A 14,760-nucleotide genomic window follows, 5' to 3' on the forward strand; every position below is an offset into this window, starting at 1 on the left:
GTAGGATTATTTGATGAGTGGAGAATGAGGACTGGTTAGGAGAGTGTACTGTATGTGAGAAGGGCGGAAGGGGTAGACCGAGGATGAGATGAAGGGATGGGGTGGGGAGGTACTGTATATGAGACACGGCGTGTGTGCTGGAGATTGGGCAGCTAGATGACAGGGGGACAGGCAGACGTGGAGGCGATTCCTTTATGGGAGTAAGGTGTCTGGCGATAGGTCGGGATATACAAGTTATCTATAGACTACCTGTGTGGTAGCTAGTGCCGGTAGTGTACATTACAGTACTGTACTTGTATATTCAGGTGAGTTATACCAGTCAGGTGCAAAAATACTAGTCATATTAGGCGGGTTCACTGAAAGGAAAGATATTTCCATATATATATATTTTGTATCTATCTATCTATTTATCTATCTATCTGTATAATTATTAAAAAAAACACACACACACACTAGTCATCCATATTCTTGCAGTAATCTTTATGGAGGCACAAGCAGTCAACAGTACAATCATTCAACCTTGTTCTTCCCTTTACAATGCACAGCCAAGTAATAGCGAACACTGGCAAGGCTTGGAGTGTTCACATCTTCAGTCCGATGACGTACTTTATTCTCTTTATTTTAGTCATCCTTGGACGACATTATTGAACTTAGTAAAGATGTCACGTACTGAAGAGATTAGCAAAGGACGTAGCTAACCTCCCTAGTTTGAAAAGTAAAATATGATTGTGTGAAAGTGGCAAAAATATGATGAATAATACCCCGTCGGAGAGAAGGGGTTGAAGGAAGGGTGTGGTAAAGTAAGAATAAGGGAATACAGACACGAAGAAGTATGAGAAATAAAGGAGTATGATGAAGGAAAAGTATGAGTAGTAGAAGACTATGAAGACGGAAAAGTGTGAGAAGTAAAGAAGGATGAAGAAGAAATAGTTTGAGAATTATAGGAGTATGAGGAAGAAAAAGTATGAGACGTAAAGGAAGAAAAGTATGACAAGTAAAGGAACATGAAGAAGGAAAAGTATGAGAGGTAAAGGAGTATGAAGAGGGAAAAGTATGAGAAGTAAAGGACTATGAGGAAGGAAAAGTATGAGAAGTACAGGAGGAAAAGTATGAGAAATAAGGGAGTATGAAGAAGGAAAAGTGTGACAAGCGTGATATCGGAATTACTGTTACAAATACGTACAGGAATTTGTGATGCTTCAGGACAATGATTTTCGGGTATTTAGTAATTTCTTTCCCTCTCCCATAATTGTTTTTCTCTCTTGGAGTCCGGGGCGCTAGGAAGGAAACCCTAATAGACAGACAGATAGATAGACAGATAGATAGGTAGACAGATAGATATAGATAATGAGATAGATATAGAGAGACAGACACACCGTAATTATGCAAGAAGGATGGATAGGTGGATAGACAGACAGACGGGTGGACTGATAGGCTGAGAGAGAGATACACTAGACAGCAGCATAGCACTGAGTAGGCCTAGACAGATAGCTACCGTATCTACATATAGCCATTGATCGGTAGGCTATAATTAGAGAGAGAGCCTGGTGTGGGAAGGAGGAAGGAATGAAGGAAGGATGGTACGGAGGGACTGAAGGAATGAGGGAGAGAAGGAGGGAATGAAGGGAAGAGAGTGAGAAAGAAAAAACGAAGGAAAGGATGAGAAGGAGGGAATGAGGGAAAGAAAGTGAGAAGGAAGGAATGAAGGAAAGAGAAAGAAGGAATGAAGGAAAGTGGGTGTGAATGGAATGAAGGAAAGAGAGTGAGAAGGAATGAATGAAGGGAAGAGGGTAAGAAGGAGGGAATGAAGGAAGGAGGGAGAGAAGCAAGCAATGAGGCAAGGAGAGAAGAGGAAATGAAGAACAGATGTAACCGTGACAGAAGGAATTTAGGAAGGAAGATGGGATTGAAGAGAGGAAGGAGAGAATGAGGGAATGAAAGAAATGAGAGAAGAAAATGATGAGAGAAGGTGAGGGCAGGAATAAAGGAAGGAGGGACAGAAGGAGGGAGGGAGGCGAGAATGAAGGAAGTAGGGAGGAAGAAGAAAATGGAATGGAAGAGAGGATGGAAAGAAAGGAATGATGAAAGAAGGATGGAAGAAGATGGAGCACAGTAGATAGGAAAGAAGGGAAGGAGGGAGTGAGGTAAAGAAGGAGAGGTAGGCAGTAGAGGGAATGGCAAAAAGTTATTGAGTATACTTGTGTTTACCATCGTCATCATCATCATCATCATTATCATCACCACCCTTTCATCATTATCATCACCATCAATTACCACCACCACCACCATCATTATCATCATCATCATCATCATCATCATCAGCAGCAGCAGCAGCATTTACACTACCTCCACCACCACCACCACCACCACCACTTTCATCATCGTCATCATCATCATTATCATCATCACCACTATTTTTAATTAATATTTTGACTACAGGCAGACGACACAGACTCAGTACTTTCCACTCAGAGGTTTCCAGTTTTTCCAAATTTTTTCCAGTCTTTCCAATATTTTCCATTTTGTAAACAATATTTTCCAGTATTTCCCATTTCCAAATCGTTTCCAGTGTTTCCTACTCGCTTCTTCCCTGTTTAAAATCTCTCACAACCATTTACAATCACTTACATCTTTTACAATCTTTCCCAATAGCTTACAGTCTCGTACTATTTTAAAAAGTTCTCATTCAGTCTCGTCGCGTCATTTCCAGTCTTCCCCAGTCTCTTTCGGTCTTCCAGTCAGAGAATTTCCGATCTCGTATTATCATCTGGGCAATCAAGAGAGTACGGATCAGCCAGCCATCATCCCATCTCTCCTTCTGTGGCTTTCAATGTCTGTGTGGTATTTGCAAATTGCCCTAACCATCTGTCGCCTTCCGGTTTAGACGTGAGTGTATTGGTTGTTGTGATTTATGAGGGTTGTTGGGGATGAAAGTGTAACAGCTTGGGTATGTATGTGTATTAGTGGTACTCCATTAACACCAAACCTTTATCATATGTTAACAGAGTGCGTATTGTAAAATTACTGATATGGTAATTACTTAGTGAAACACATAAGGGTTAGTATATGTTTACATCAATGACTGTATTAAGATAGCATTTTACTTATGACAACCAACATTATATTTTAGTGTGAATGAAATTTGTGTATATATTATAGAGACCAATTTCTTCCTTCTCATTATCATCTCCTGAACTACACTGGTAAAATTTTCGTCTTATGTTCATTTGTCACCAGCCCTCAGAGTGCCACATGGATACCCTCTTGCATACCTCAAGGAGATTCAGAGACCTCGATTTAACCTGCATTTCCCCTCGTTTAATTTATTTTCTTGCAGCTAATGTCCTAATGTTGATTCTAAGTTCAATGTTTCGTCCGCGTATTTTAGTCTATACTTGTAACTTTTTCCTTAGTATATGTTAACCTACGATTTTTTGGAGAGCCTCTCGTTGCTTTAATCTACAATTCTGGGAGGGTAGCAATCAGAGACCCATTTATCGGAGTCAGTCCCTCCCCGATGTCCGATATATTGATACTACTGCCCTACCGTACTGACCTACTCACCCTACCCAGAATGAGGCCACTAGGGTGAACGGTAATGGAAGGGTTAGGGTGATGGGTGGAGGGTGAAGAGTGGTGTGATGGGTACCGTAGTGGATCCGCGAGGGTGTTGGATGTAGGGTGTTGGGTGATGGATGCAGGGTGAAGGATGATGGCCGTAGGGTGAAAAGAGATGGTTGTAAGGTGATCAGTGTAAGATGATGGGAGTAGGGTGATGGGTTTAGAGTGATGGATGTAGGGTGAAGGGTGATGGGTCTGGGTGTAGGGTGATGGGTGGTGGATGTAGGGTGAAGGGTGATGAATGTTGGGTGAAGGGTGGAGGGTGGTGGGTGTAGGGTGAGGGGGTAATGGGTGAATGATGACGAATGATGGCTGTAAGCTAGAATGAAGGATTGCATGGAGGTCAGCTTAAAGAGTAATGGATAAAAGACTGACATTCCTCGTTATTATTCCTTCAAGTACTACTTGATATTTCTGTGACCACCTGTGTACAACCACGTTACAAACCTCTTAATTACTGGTATGAAAATCAATAATATCACGTGACGATTGCAGTAATATACGTAAAGTGAATTTCAGCTAATATCATAATGGTTACCTAAGCTGCAATATATAATCCTCTTGTTTGTTTCCAGAATCAGGTTTGCCAGGAAAGTACCCAGGTGAAATAATATACCAAATGAGTACTTGATTTAGAATGTGTGGGTAGCTCTATTGCCTTCTATGAAATACTATCAGCTTATAATACTGGAATATGTAACACGAGTACTGGTTCGTTTCCGGCTGATGAGTGGAGGTGGGGGAAGTGGAAAGTGTACTGGAAGCACCTCCACCCCACCTGCGGTACACACACCTGCTTCCACTCCCCCACTCACAGTGATGTAACTCGTCAGCCAAAATCACTCGGCATCTACGTTTATGTTCAAGCTATGACTGTGTTTCTGTTTCATGTGCTGGCATTTGTATAGTCAGGGACAAAAGTTCGCCTGCTGTTCCACGCCATCATCATCTCCATCACGGGCATGTTCGTTCCCGGTACTTTCCTAAGAGGTGAAGTAGCCTATTGGGTGACCTTATCTCCCTGACGTCACCATAACTTGGAGACGCTGATCTTGGGTGAAAAATAATGTCTAACTATGGCCTATAGCTCACATATAGTGCATTAGGTTACCAGTACAGCAGTGCTTCTCCTCTTCGTATTTATATTAGTCTAGGCTACACAGGGGACATTGGCTTCCTCCATTCAGCTGTCGTGTGGATCTCTTTTCCCTACAGAATATCATATGACGTTAGCCAGAGCATATCTGCTTCAGCTCTCTGCCGTTGGCTAAGTGCAACGATAACAACGAATATATATATATATATATATATATATATATATATATATATATATATATATATATACTGTATATATATATATATATATATATACTGTATATATATATGTGTGTGTGTGTGTGAGTGTGTGTGTGTGTGTGTGTGTGTGTGTGTGTGTGTGTGTGTGTGTGTGTGTGTGTTTAGCCCTTATATACTGGTATGTTGGGTAATGTACCTTAGGCTATACCAAATTTTGGCCTTCCGTGAGATATACAGGACTATTCTACTGAAACTATGGTCGAAACTAAATGAACCAGAATAAGAATGACTGCTGTGGTTAGTTACAGCACGCTTGATTTTACCTGGAACAGACCCCTAACGCCTTCCAGCTCATATAATGGCCAAGTGTTGTCAGACTGGAGAGTTGCATTGACTAACAGCCATGAAGACTCATTTCTATCCCAGAACTAAAGCACATTGAATTTCACGGAGCTACAATTTAGTATTTATGTTAAGGGAATGGTTCAGTTACATCAGGTGAGAACAAACAGAATTATGGCGTACCGGTGCGTTGATGACCATGGCCTCACACCACGTCAGCACCTGCGGCGTGTTGGCCCTGATGGAGTCCACACGACCCAGCCGGAACCGACGGGTGCTCGCGCTCTCGTACGTGCTCGTCAGCTGACCGTGGCTCCTGCACAGGGGGTGTTACCGATTAAAAGTACTACGCAAATTAACATATAATACAAACAGTATACAGTATTTAGTAGATTAACATGTAATATAAGGTGTACATTTAGTAGATGAACATAAAATATAAATAGCATATAGAGTAAATTAAACTGTTTATCTAGCAGATTAATAAAACATGTCATCGGATGGAAGAGATTAATCTTTTTGCCGTTAATCTAAAAGTCACAAGATTACCAAAGACCTGCCTGTTAAATACTCGTATACGCAGTAGTGTAGGATACCCTTTCTAGATTTTCTAATTCGCAAAATACTCAAATTTTCAATGCTTCTGGTCGTGTCAACCATTTCCATCTCTCAGACTAATAATCATCATGCCATACCTTTGGTTTCTTACCCTCAGCGGCAATGTAGCAACTAGCCACGACGACAGTCAGACCTGCTTCAGTAAGAAGTGCTAAGAATCTGGGTACCACCTTTTTGTCTTTGAATGTTAAACCTTGACGCAAAAAACATCCTAACTTGCTGGTACAGCCAACTTGGCTGATCATCTTAACTGGGAGTTGTGGACTGCGATACAATATGCCGTATTATAGGTCTGAGTGAGGACAGGAGACCAGAGCCCGTGTTTTCATTAAGCTGGCTCTTTCGTTACCAGGTACTTGGGGATATGTTTTGAACATTTCACCCTTATCTATCTACCTGTCTGTCTGTCTGTCTGTCTCTCTGTCTCTGTCTGTCTGTCTGTCTGTCTGTCTGTCTCTCTCACTCTCTCTCTCTCTCTCTCCAGTATATATATATCATAGACGAGAGTATCAATGCGCTATATACAGATATAAACTCGTAAGAAGGAGCCCGCTATCTACAGAATTATCTAACAGTCACATACATTGTACTGTGCTACGGAGGCGAAGAAGAAAAGAGTCAACTGGATAGAAGGATTCTACCCCTATCCCTGGTTTGTAGATCACGCTCCTTCTCTCCCTCATGCTTTCTCCTCTCCCTCTTCCTCTTCATCTCCCCCTTCCCCCCTTCTCCCCTCCCACTCCCCATTCTTCCTCCCTTCGCTTCTCCTTTCCCCCTTTCCACTCCCTTTTCCTTCCACCTTCCACTTCTTCCACCCTCTTACGCCCCTCTCTCTTCACCCTTCCCCCTCCCCTCTCCCCCACCCACGCCCCCACGGTTGCCAGTACCAGCTGTGAATCAATTTACGGTCTCGTGGCCTTTGTACAGACTAGGACGGGGCAGGGAGACGGCTGGGAAATATTGTGGCTACTTAGGTGGTCCACGAAGACTACCGGTGAGGGGGAAAAGGAAAAAGAAAGAAAGGAAAAGAAAACTGGAAAATTGTCGGCGAGGTGGGGAAAATTGTTGACGTTGGTGGGGAAATTGTCGCTAAGATGGGGGAAATTGTTGACGTTGGTGGGGGAAATTGTTGGTGAGGTGGGGGAATTTGTTGGTGAGGTGGGGGAAATTGTTGGTGAGGTGGGGGAAATTGTTGGTGAGGTGGGGGAAATTGTCGGCGAGGTGGGGGAAATTGTCGGCGAGGTGGGGGGAATTGTCGCTAAGATGGGGAAAATTGTTGACGTTGGTGGGGAAATTGTTGATGAGGTGGGGAAAATTGTTGACGTTGGTGGGGGAAATTGTTGGTGAGGTGGGGGAAATTGTCAGTGAGGTGGGGGGAATTTGTCAGTAAGATGGGGAAAATTGTCAGTGATTTGGGGAAATTTTCGATGGGCAAGGAAAATAGTCGCTGTAGTTGGGGAAATTATTCTTTAGGTGGGGGAAATTGCCGCCAAGGTGGGGAAAACTGTCGGTGAGGTGGGGGGAAAATTACTGCTTAATGGGGAAAACTGTCGGTGCGGCGGGGGAAATTCTTGCTATGGTGGGGAAACTTACTGACCAGATTAAACAGGTCAGTATATGGGAATTCTTATTTATGATGCGTGAATGGGAAGCCTGTATTCTCGGTGCCGTAGCAGGCGTCGTAAAACCTCTTCCATTGCGATTTATTTTGCATTTTACGGCTTAATATCCTATTGCATGCTAATTATGTCTTGTATATGTATGTGTATATATCTACCTATTCTGCATCAAGAGATTAATAAACTGGGAGGAGGAGGAGGAGGAAGAGGAAGAGGAAGAGGAGGAGGAGGAGGAGGAGGAGGAGGAGGAGGAGGAGGAGGAGGAGGAGGAGGAATGGAAAAACAGGCAATAATGTCTAAGAAAGGAACAGAAGAACAGGAAATGAAGACAGAGAGAGGGATAATGAGAGGAAGGTGGAGAGGGAATGGAGAGTGAGGTGGAGATGGAAATGAAGAGAAAGGTGAGAGGGATAGTGAGGGAGAGGAGGAGACGGAAATGGAGAGGGAAATAGAGAGTGACTTGGGAAGGGAAATGGAGAGAGGGGTGAAGAGGGAAATGGAGAGAGAGAGGCTGAGAGGGAAATGGAGAGAGAGGTTGAAAGGGAAATGGAGAGAGAGAGAGAGAGAGAGAGAGAGAGAGAGAGAGAGAGAGAGTTCACGTAGCGTACCCGTGTAATACAACCTCATCCTTACCACACGTAACTCTGAAGGTGGGATTCACAATCATATATTTACAACCGATTCCCTGTCGCAACTTTTTTTTTTTTACAGGAAGGACTAAAGACACGATAAACCTCTGCCCTCTCCCTGCCTCGTAGATACTGCAAAAATAAACCTGCTTTTTATGGTAATTTTCCTCTTCTAACCAAGACATTTTTTTGTGTAGGAAGAACGAAAGAACCTGCTCACTCTTTTTTTTTTTTTGTCGTTCCTAGGAAAAAAAAATCACACTTACGACATGGACTCGATTGTAAGTGTGTCTGAGGATCTGGGTTCTGGCTGGCTCAGGACAGACTTCGCAACATCTCCTCCTTAGCGATTTATTCAGTGCATTTGACCGTTTTATCCCCTTGCACGTTACTAAGGCAAACTGTGTCGGTGTTAAAGATATATAACCCAGAGGGGAATATTTGGAGTAAGACAAAATAAATCGCTTAGAGAAAGGTGTGACGAAATCCACAGTGCCACCTGGAACATGGTCCTGTCAGGTGATTGAGATGGACGCCTTCACGCGGTGGCACTGCGCGGTTATACAAAAATATAGGATTTACCTGAACACCTCTAGACCCACCTGCACACCTCTAGACCCACCTGAAGACCTCTAGACCCTCTTGAACACCTCTAGACCCACCTGCACACCTCTAGACCCACCTGAACACCTCTAGACCCACCTGAACACCTCTAGACCCACCTGAACACCTCTAGACCCACCTGAACACCTGCAGACCCACCTGAATACCTGTAGACCCACCTGAATACCTGTAGACCCACCTGAACACCTCTAGACCTACCTGAATACCTCTAGACCCACCTGAACACCTGCAGACCCACCTGAATACCTGTAGACCCACCTGAATACCTGTAGACCCACCTGAACACCTCTAGACCTACCTGAATACCTCTAGACCCACCTGAACACCTGCAGACCCACCTGAATACCTGTAGACCCACCTGAATACCTGTAGACCCACTTGAACACCTCTAGACCTACCTGAATACCTCTAGACCCACCTGAACACCTGCAGACTCAGCTGAACACCATCCAGACTGACGAATACTTTAGGACTCATCTGAAACACCTCTGGAACCACCTGAACAACTGTAAACACACCTGAGCACCTGTGGATTTACATGAACACTATCCAGACTTATCTAAATCATCAGAGACCCGCCTGAACATCTTTGAACTTATCTGGACACCAATGACCTCGCCTGAACCCTTGTGGACCCACCTGAACACCTGTAGACCCATCTGAACCCTCGTAGAATGACCTGAACGTCTGCAAACTCACATGAGTACCTGTGATCTCAACTGAGCCCATGTGAACCCACCTAAACATCTGTGGATCCACCTGAACACCTGTGGATCCACCTGAACACCTGTGGACCCACCTGAACACCTGTGGATCCACCTGAACACCTGTGAACCCACCTGAACACCTGTGGATCTACCTGAACACCTGTGAACCCACCTGAACACCTGTGGATCCACCTGAACACCTGTGGACCCACCTGAACACCTGTGGACCCACCTGAACACCTGTGGATCCACCTGAACACTTGTAGACCCACCTGAACACCTGTGGACCCACCTGAACACCTGTGAATCCATCTGAACATCTCTGGACCCACCTGAACACCTGTAGACCCATCTAAACACCTGTGGACCCACCTGAACATTCTATGAACCCACCTTAACACCTGTAGACCTATCTGAACATCTGTGGACTTACCTGAACACCTATGAACTTACCTGAACACATCTCAACCCACCTGAACACCACCCAAACGAACGTGAACACCCTTAGACTGACCTGAAGTACGCGAGCTGAAGTGCGAGCTGAATGAAGGCGTCCGGCGAACACTTACTCCTCTTCATGAAGTTCCTCCCGAAGCCCAGGTATCTCAGGATGCGGAAGTCAAGGTCTTCCACCAGTCTGATGGAGGGTTGGGTTAGGTTAGATTAGGTTAGGTTAGGTTGGGTTAGGTTTGGTTTGGTTTGGCATGGTTTTGTTTTGGTTTGGTATGGTTTGGTTTGGTAGGGTCTGGTTTGGTTTGGTCTGGTTTGGTTTGGTCTGGTTAGGTCTGACAAGGTTAAGTCAGGTTTGGTTTGGTTGGGATGGGCTGGGGTGTGCTGGGTTGGATTTGGTTTGCTTGGGATGGGTTGGGGTGGGTTGGATTGGATTTGGTTTGGTTGGAATGGGCTGGGGTGGGATGGGCTGGGGTGGGTTGGGTTGGATTTGGTTTGGTTTGGTTGGGATGGGTTGGGGTGGGTTGGGTTGGATTTGGTTTGGTTTGGATGGGCTGGGGTGGGCTGGGTTGGATTTGGTTTGGTTGGGATGGGTTGGGGTGGGTTGGGTTGGATTTGGTTTGGTTTGGTTGGGATGGGTTGGGGTGGGTTGTGTTGGACTTGGTTGGGTTGGGTTGGGTTGGGTTGGGTTGGGATGGGTTGGGTTGGCTTTGGTTTGGTTGGGATGGGTTGGGTTGGGTTTGGCTTGGTTTTGTATGGTATAGTTTGGTTTGATTGGATTTGGGTTGGCTTGGTTGGGTTTTGTTGGGTTGGATTAAGTATGGTTGGGTTTCATTTGGTTTAGCTTGGTTTGGTTTGGTTAGCTTGGGTTAAATTTGGTTTTGCTGGGTTGGGTTAGATTAAGCTAGATGAATTACTCTCCCGTAATTTACTTAAGATTCTATCAAGTCCTTCACTAACTTAAGGAGAGGTGAGAGCAGGTGAGGTTACGCTAATTAACTCTTTACCTTTCTAGCTTACGTAAGGTTAGGGAAGGTTAGGTTACGTTGCACCAATTAATTTCCTAGTTGTATAAGTTCCAGGTATGTAATGTTATGCCATGTTAATTACCTTTTAGTTTATGTAAGGGTCTATGTTATGTCGCGTTATGGTACGGTACGGTATGGTATGTTATGCTGTGTTATATTGTTATGTTACTTTCCTTTTAGTTTGTGGATGGTTCGACCGTTTTCGTATGTTATGCTATGTTATGGTAATTTATAGTTTGTGAGATTCACGTCCTCAGAGGCTATGGTCCTTCTACACCACACCAGTCATACCACCTCCACACTAGTCTCATACACACACACACACACACACACACACACACACACACACACACACACACACTCTCTCTCTCTCTCTCTCTCTCTCTCTTACTTCCTTCACAATCACACCATATCCCACACGCCATCACGCCAATACAAACCATCTTCCCTCATACCCATTACATCCCTGCACACCATCCTCAGCCAAACCTACGACACCCCCTCTCAGCACCCCATCATACCACTCACAACCACCCTCTACACCACTCTATACCACCCTCATCCACACCTAACATACTCCTCTACACCAACCATACTATATTTTGCTTCTGTCATACCACTCAGAATCACCCTCCCCCACACTTTCCAGATCTCCCCCAATACCAGTCACACCATTTCCACACTAGCAAGCCCTCTCTGAACCTGATACACTTACACCTATAAGGCCTTCTAGACCAGCCACATTACACCATACTTGCCACACCCTTCTCCACACTTCCCACACCCATCACACTACTTTAGAAACACACTCCAGCACATCTGTCATACTCATCTACACCAGTCATACCATCTTCACCTGTCACACCACTCTAAACCAACTTCGTGCACACCTATCATACTCCTCTACACCAGCCACACCACTGCCACACCTGCCACACACACCACACCACTCCAAAGCACCCACCTACGGTACACACCATCTTTCTACACCAATCTCAGAAACTGTTACATCTGTTACACCACTTCAAACCACCCTCCACCACACCTGTCCACACTTACCACACCCCTACACCCATCACACCACTCCAAACCACCCTCACCCACACCTATCCACACTTACCACACCACTACATCCATCACACCACTCCATACCACCCTCCACCATACCTATCCACATGGTCGGCTGACTCCTGGATGCGACGGTAAATGACAGATGTGACTTTCCATTCCAGCCTGGTAGGAGTGGGCGCCGCCTCTTCAGGAGCTGGAAAACCGGGCTCCATATCTCCTGAACCCGTGGCCGATCCAGGGGGCACCATATCCCCGTCCTGCCCGTTCTGAGTAGAGTCGTCCGGATGCGTGTGTGCCTCGGGGTTGTCCTCAGAAGGCATCCTGGGGGCGTCTGCTGTCGTGCTCTGAAGGATCTGCTCTACAAGTTGGATGACCACGATGCCCTCAGCGCAGGAGTGTTCGTAGCAGAGGCCGCACCACCCGTCACGCGTCACGATGAACTGAGGAACAAACGATGTGGTTAGAGGAAGGATATGCAGGTAGTTAGAAAAGATCAGTCACATGGTTAGAGAGGAGAAGACAGGTTAGAGGAGAGACAGGATATGGGTACAGTTAGGACAAGAGCAGGGGCGTAGTTAGGGAAAGAGGTTAATGAATGCACATGGCTTTGGTTACACACGTTACAATGTCTAACGGGACAAAAATGGCGTGGTTAGAGAGAGACTTTAGTTACAGAAAGATCAGAGACATCCTATATAGTCTACTTTTGCTTACACAAGTCGCTATTACTCAATTTTAGAATGGTTTTTGGAATGAACTTTCTGGAATAAACTTTTGTAATAAAGGGGTAAAAAAAATCAGCCTACGTTTATATTCCGAGATGCCTCCCCTTACCAAAAATAGGCCTTAAACCGTCTGAAAGTAGCACGGATAAAGAAAAATAGCGTCATCGTGTGCTAAAGGGGTTAACCTCTCCACACCTGTCCTGCAGCAATCGGATAATCTATAGTAATTTCTCTACCATCACAGGTCATTCTGTCTCCTCGCTCAGACACACATGCTACGATATCTACAGAGCCACTTGAAATGCCACCACCGGCACCAGCTCTACCCAGTCGTGTGTGTGTGTGTGTGTGTGTGTGTGTGTGTGTGTGTGTGTGTGTGTGTGTGTGTGTGTGTGTGTGTGTGTGTGTGTGTGTACCCAGATTCCACCATCAAGCCTAATTAGTCCAGTCAGGTCCTTTCTCACACCTGTATGGTTGGGGAACAGGTGTAATCCAGCTCTCAAACCGACGAACCTCGAGTTTGAATCTCAGGCCGATCAAACTGGCGGACTCAGTTTGTTTTTCTCCCCTGTCCCCTCTCCACCCAGCAATACCCTTGGCAACATGGAAATAAACAGACTGCATCGGGTCATATTCTTGGGGAACATTGGGACTCAGCAGAAATTGATTACTTGTTTCACTGACCTATGTTCAGTTGACAAGCATCAGTCAAAGCGGTCTTCTCGTTCTACATGGTCTTATCTACCACAGCACTCCTCCTATACTTCAATACCCTACTATCTGGCCTAAACAGTCCTATTAGGTTCGCTTTTTCCCCTGTATGGTCGCGTCTAACCACTTGTTACCCTACATCACACAGCACTTCGACTCCACCAATCTAACCCGAACAGTCCTTTTGGGGGTGCCTGTGTCTCACCTGTACGGTCTTGTCGAACCACCTGTTAGCAGAGTTGTGGTTGAACCCGCCCCCGTGAATCATTTGGTGACCTGCGTTCACCTCGTCCCGGGAAGTGAGATCCTGCAACGGTATACATGATCAGTGGAAAAGAAAGTGAGTTGGGGTGGGGATGGGAGTGAGGGGTGTTATTTTTTGTCTGTATATATATATATATATATATATATATATATATATATATATATATATATATATATATATATATATATATATAACTTTAATTGCTAAATTTTTTCTCTTCACCACCACTGACAAGCCAATAAAAACAACAACGATTACGATTAAAAAGCAACGAAATCATCTTGAGTACGATTCCTTCATCTCTGAGACAAGTGGAGTTGAATGTTATTAGGCTAAGATGCCCTAATATTTTGGAATGGGATCATTTGAATAGCCGTGGTTTCTAATTATAGGTAGACAACACCATCTCTGATCCTTTTCCTTAGATTGTATTCTTGTCAGTTGAGGAGACTGTTGCACCTTAGAGACATTTGCAGATCACATCTTGGTTGGCTAAGTAGGGATGCCCAGGATCTACTCATTTGATGTTGGGTTATATTCAGGTGATTTAACTCTGAGTGACAAACCAAATGGCTTCCTGTAGCCCAGGAAATCAAATATTACTCTGGGTGGTAACCATATAGCCAAACGATCGCCCGGCATTTTAATTGCTTAATCTGCCCCAGTGGGATGTAGCTCATAAGTGTGTACATCTGATGGATGGATGGGGTTCAGAGTTCAATTAATACCATTTAGCGGAAAACGACCAGTCACTCCAATTAAATGCTGGGGCTACGAGTACGAGGAAATTGCCAAGTCCATTTCCCCTGCTCTCTCTCTCTCTCTCTCTCTCTCTCTCTCTCTCTCTCTCTCTCTCTCTCACAGTACCTCCTGTGATGTATGCTGGGATGACATGTTGAGGCTGGAGGATCGCTTGGAGAGGCTGGCGCGGTGGCTGGTGCGGGTCGTGAGATTGAACTTGGAGGGAAGGTCATTGTCGAAGCACACTACCAACACACACGTCTCGATGATACGCAGGATCTTCTGGTTGTCGGGCTCTGTGTGTGAAAGAGAA

General features: G+C 44.9%; 1 protein-coding gene across 1 annotated transcript in view; it reads right to left on the reverse strand.

Moving 5' to 3' along the window:
• The window catches only part of ChAT (Choline acetyltransferase), a 62,563-nt gene that overhangs the window by 6,875 nt on the left and 40,928 nt on the right, over window positions 1-14,760 (reverse strand). Inside the window, exons 7-11 of the mRNA XM_080284749.1 lie at window positions 14,574-14,743; window positions 13,647-13,748; window positions 12,102-12,445; window positions 9,971-10,093; window positions 5,443-5,575 (exon numbers count right to left, since the gene is read on the reverse strand). Of these exons, the coding sequence (XP_080140875.1) occupies window positions 5,443-5,575; window positions 9,971-10,093; window positions 12,102-12,445; window positions 13,647-13,748; window positions 14,574-14,743 (872 nt within the window). The remainder of the gene's footprint in view (window positions 1-5,442; window positions 5,576-9,970; window positions 10,094-12,101; window positions 12,446-13,646; window positions 13,749-14,573; window positions 14,744-14,760) is intronic.

This window comes from Coenobita brevimanus, chromosome 102 (genome assembly GCF_032717465.1).
Source record: "Coenobita brevimanus isolate Jiangsu-jjx chromosome 102, ASM3271746v2, whole genome shotgun sequence".
Lineage (NCBI taxonomy): Eukaryota > Metazoa > Arthropoda > Malacostraca > Decapoda > Coenobitidae > Coenobita > Coenobita brevimanus.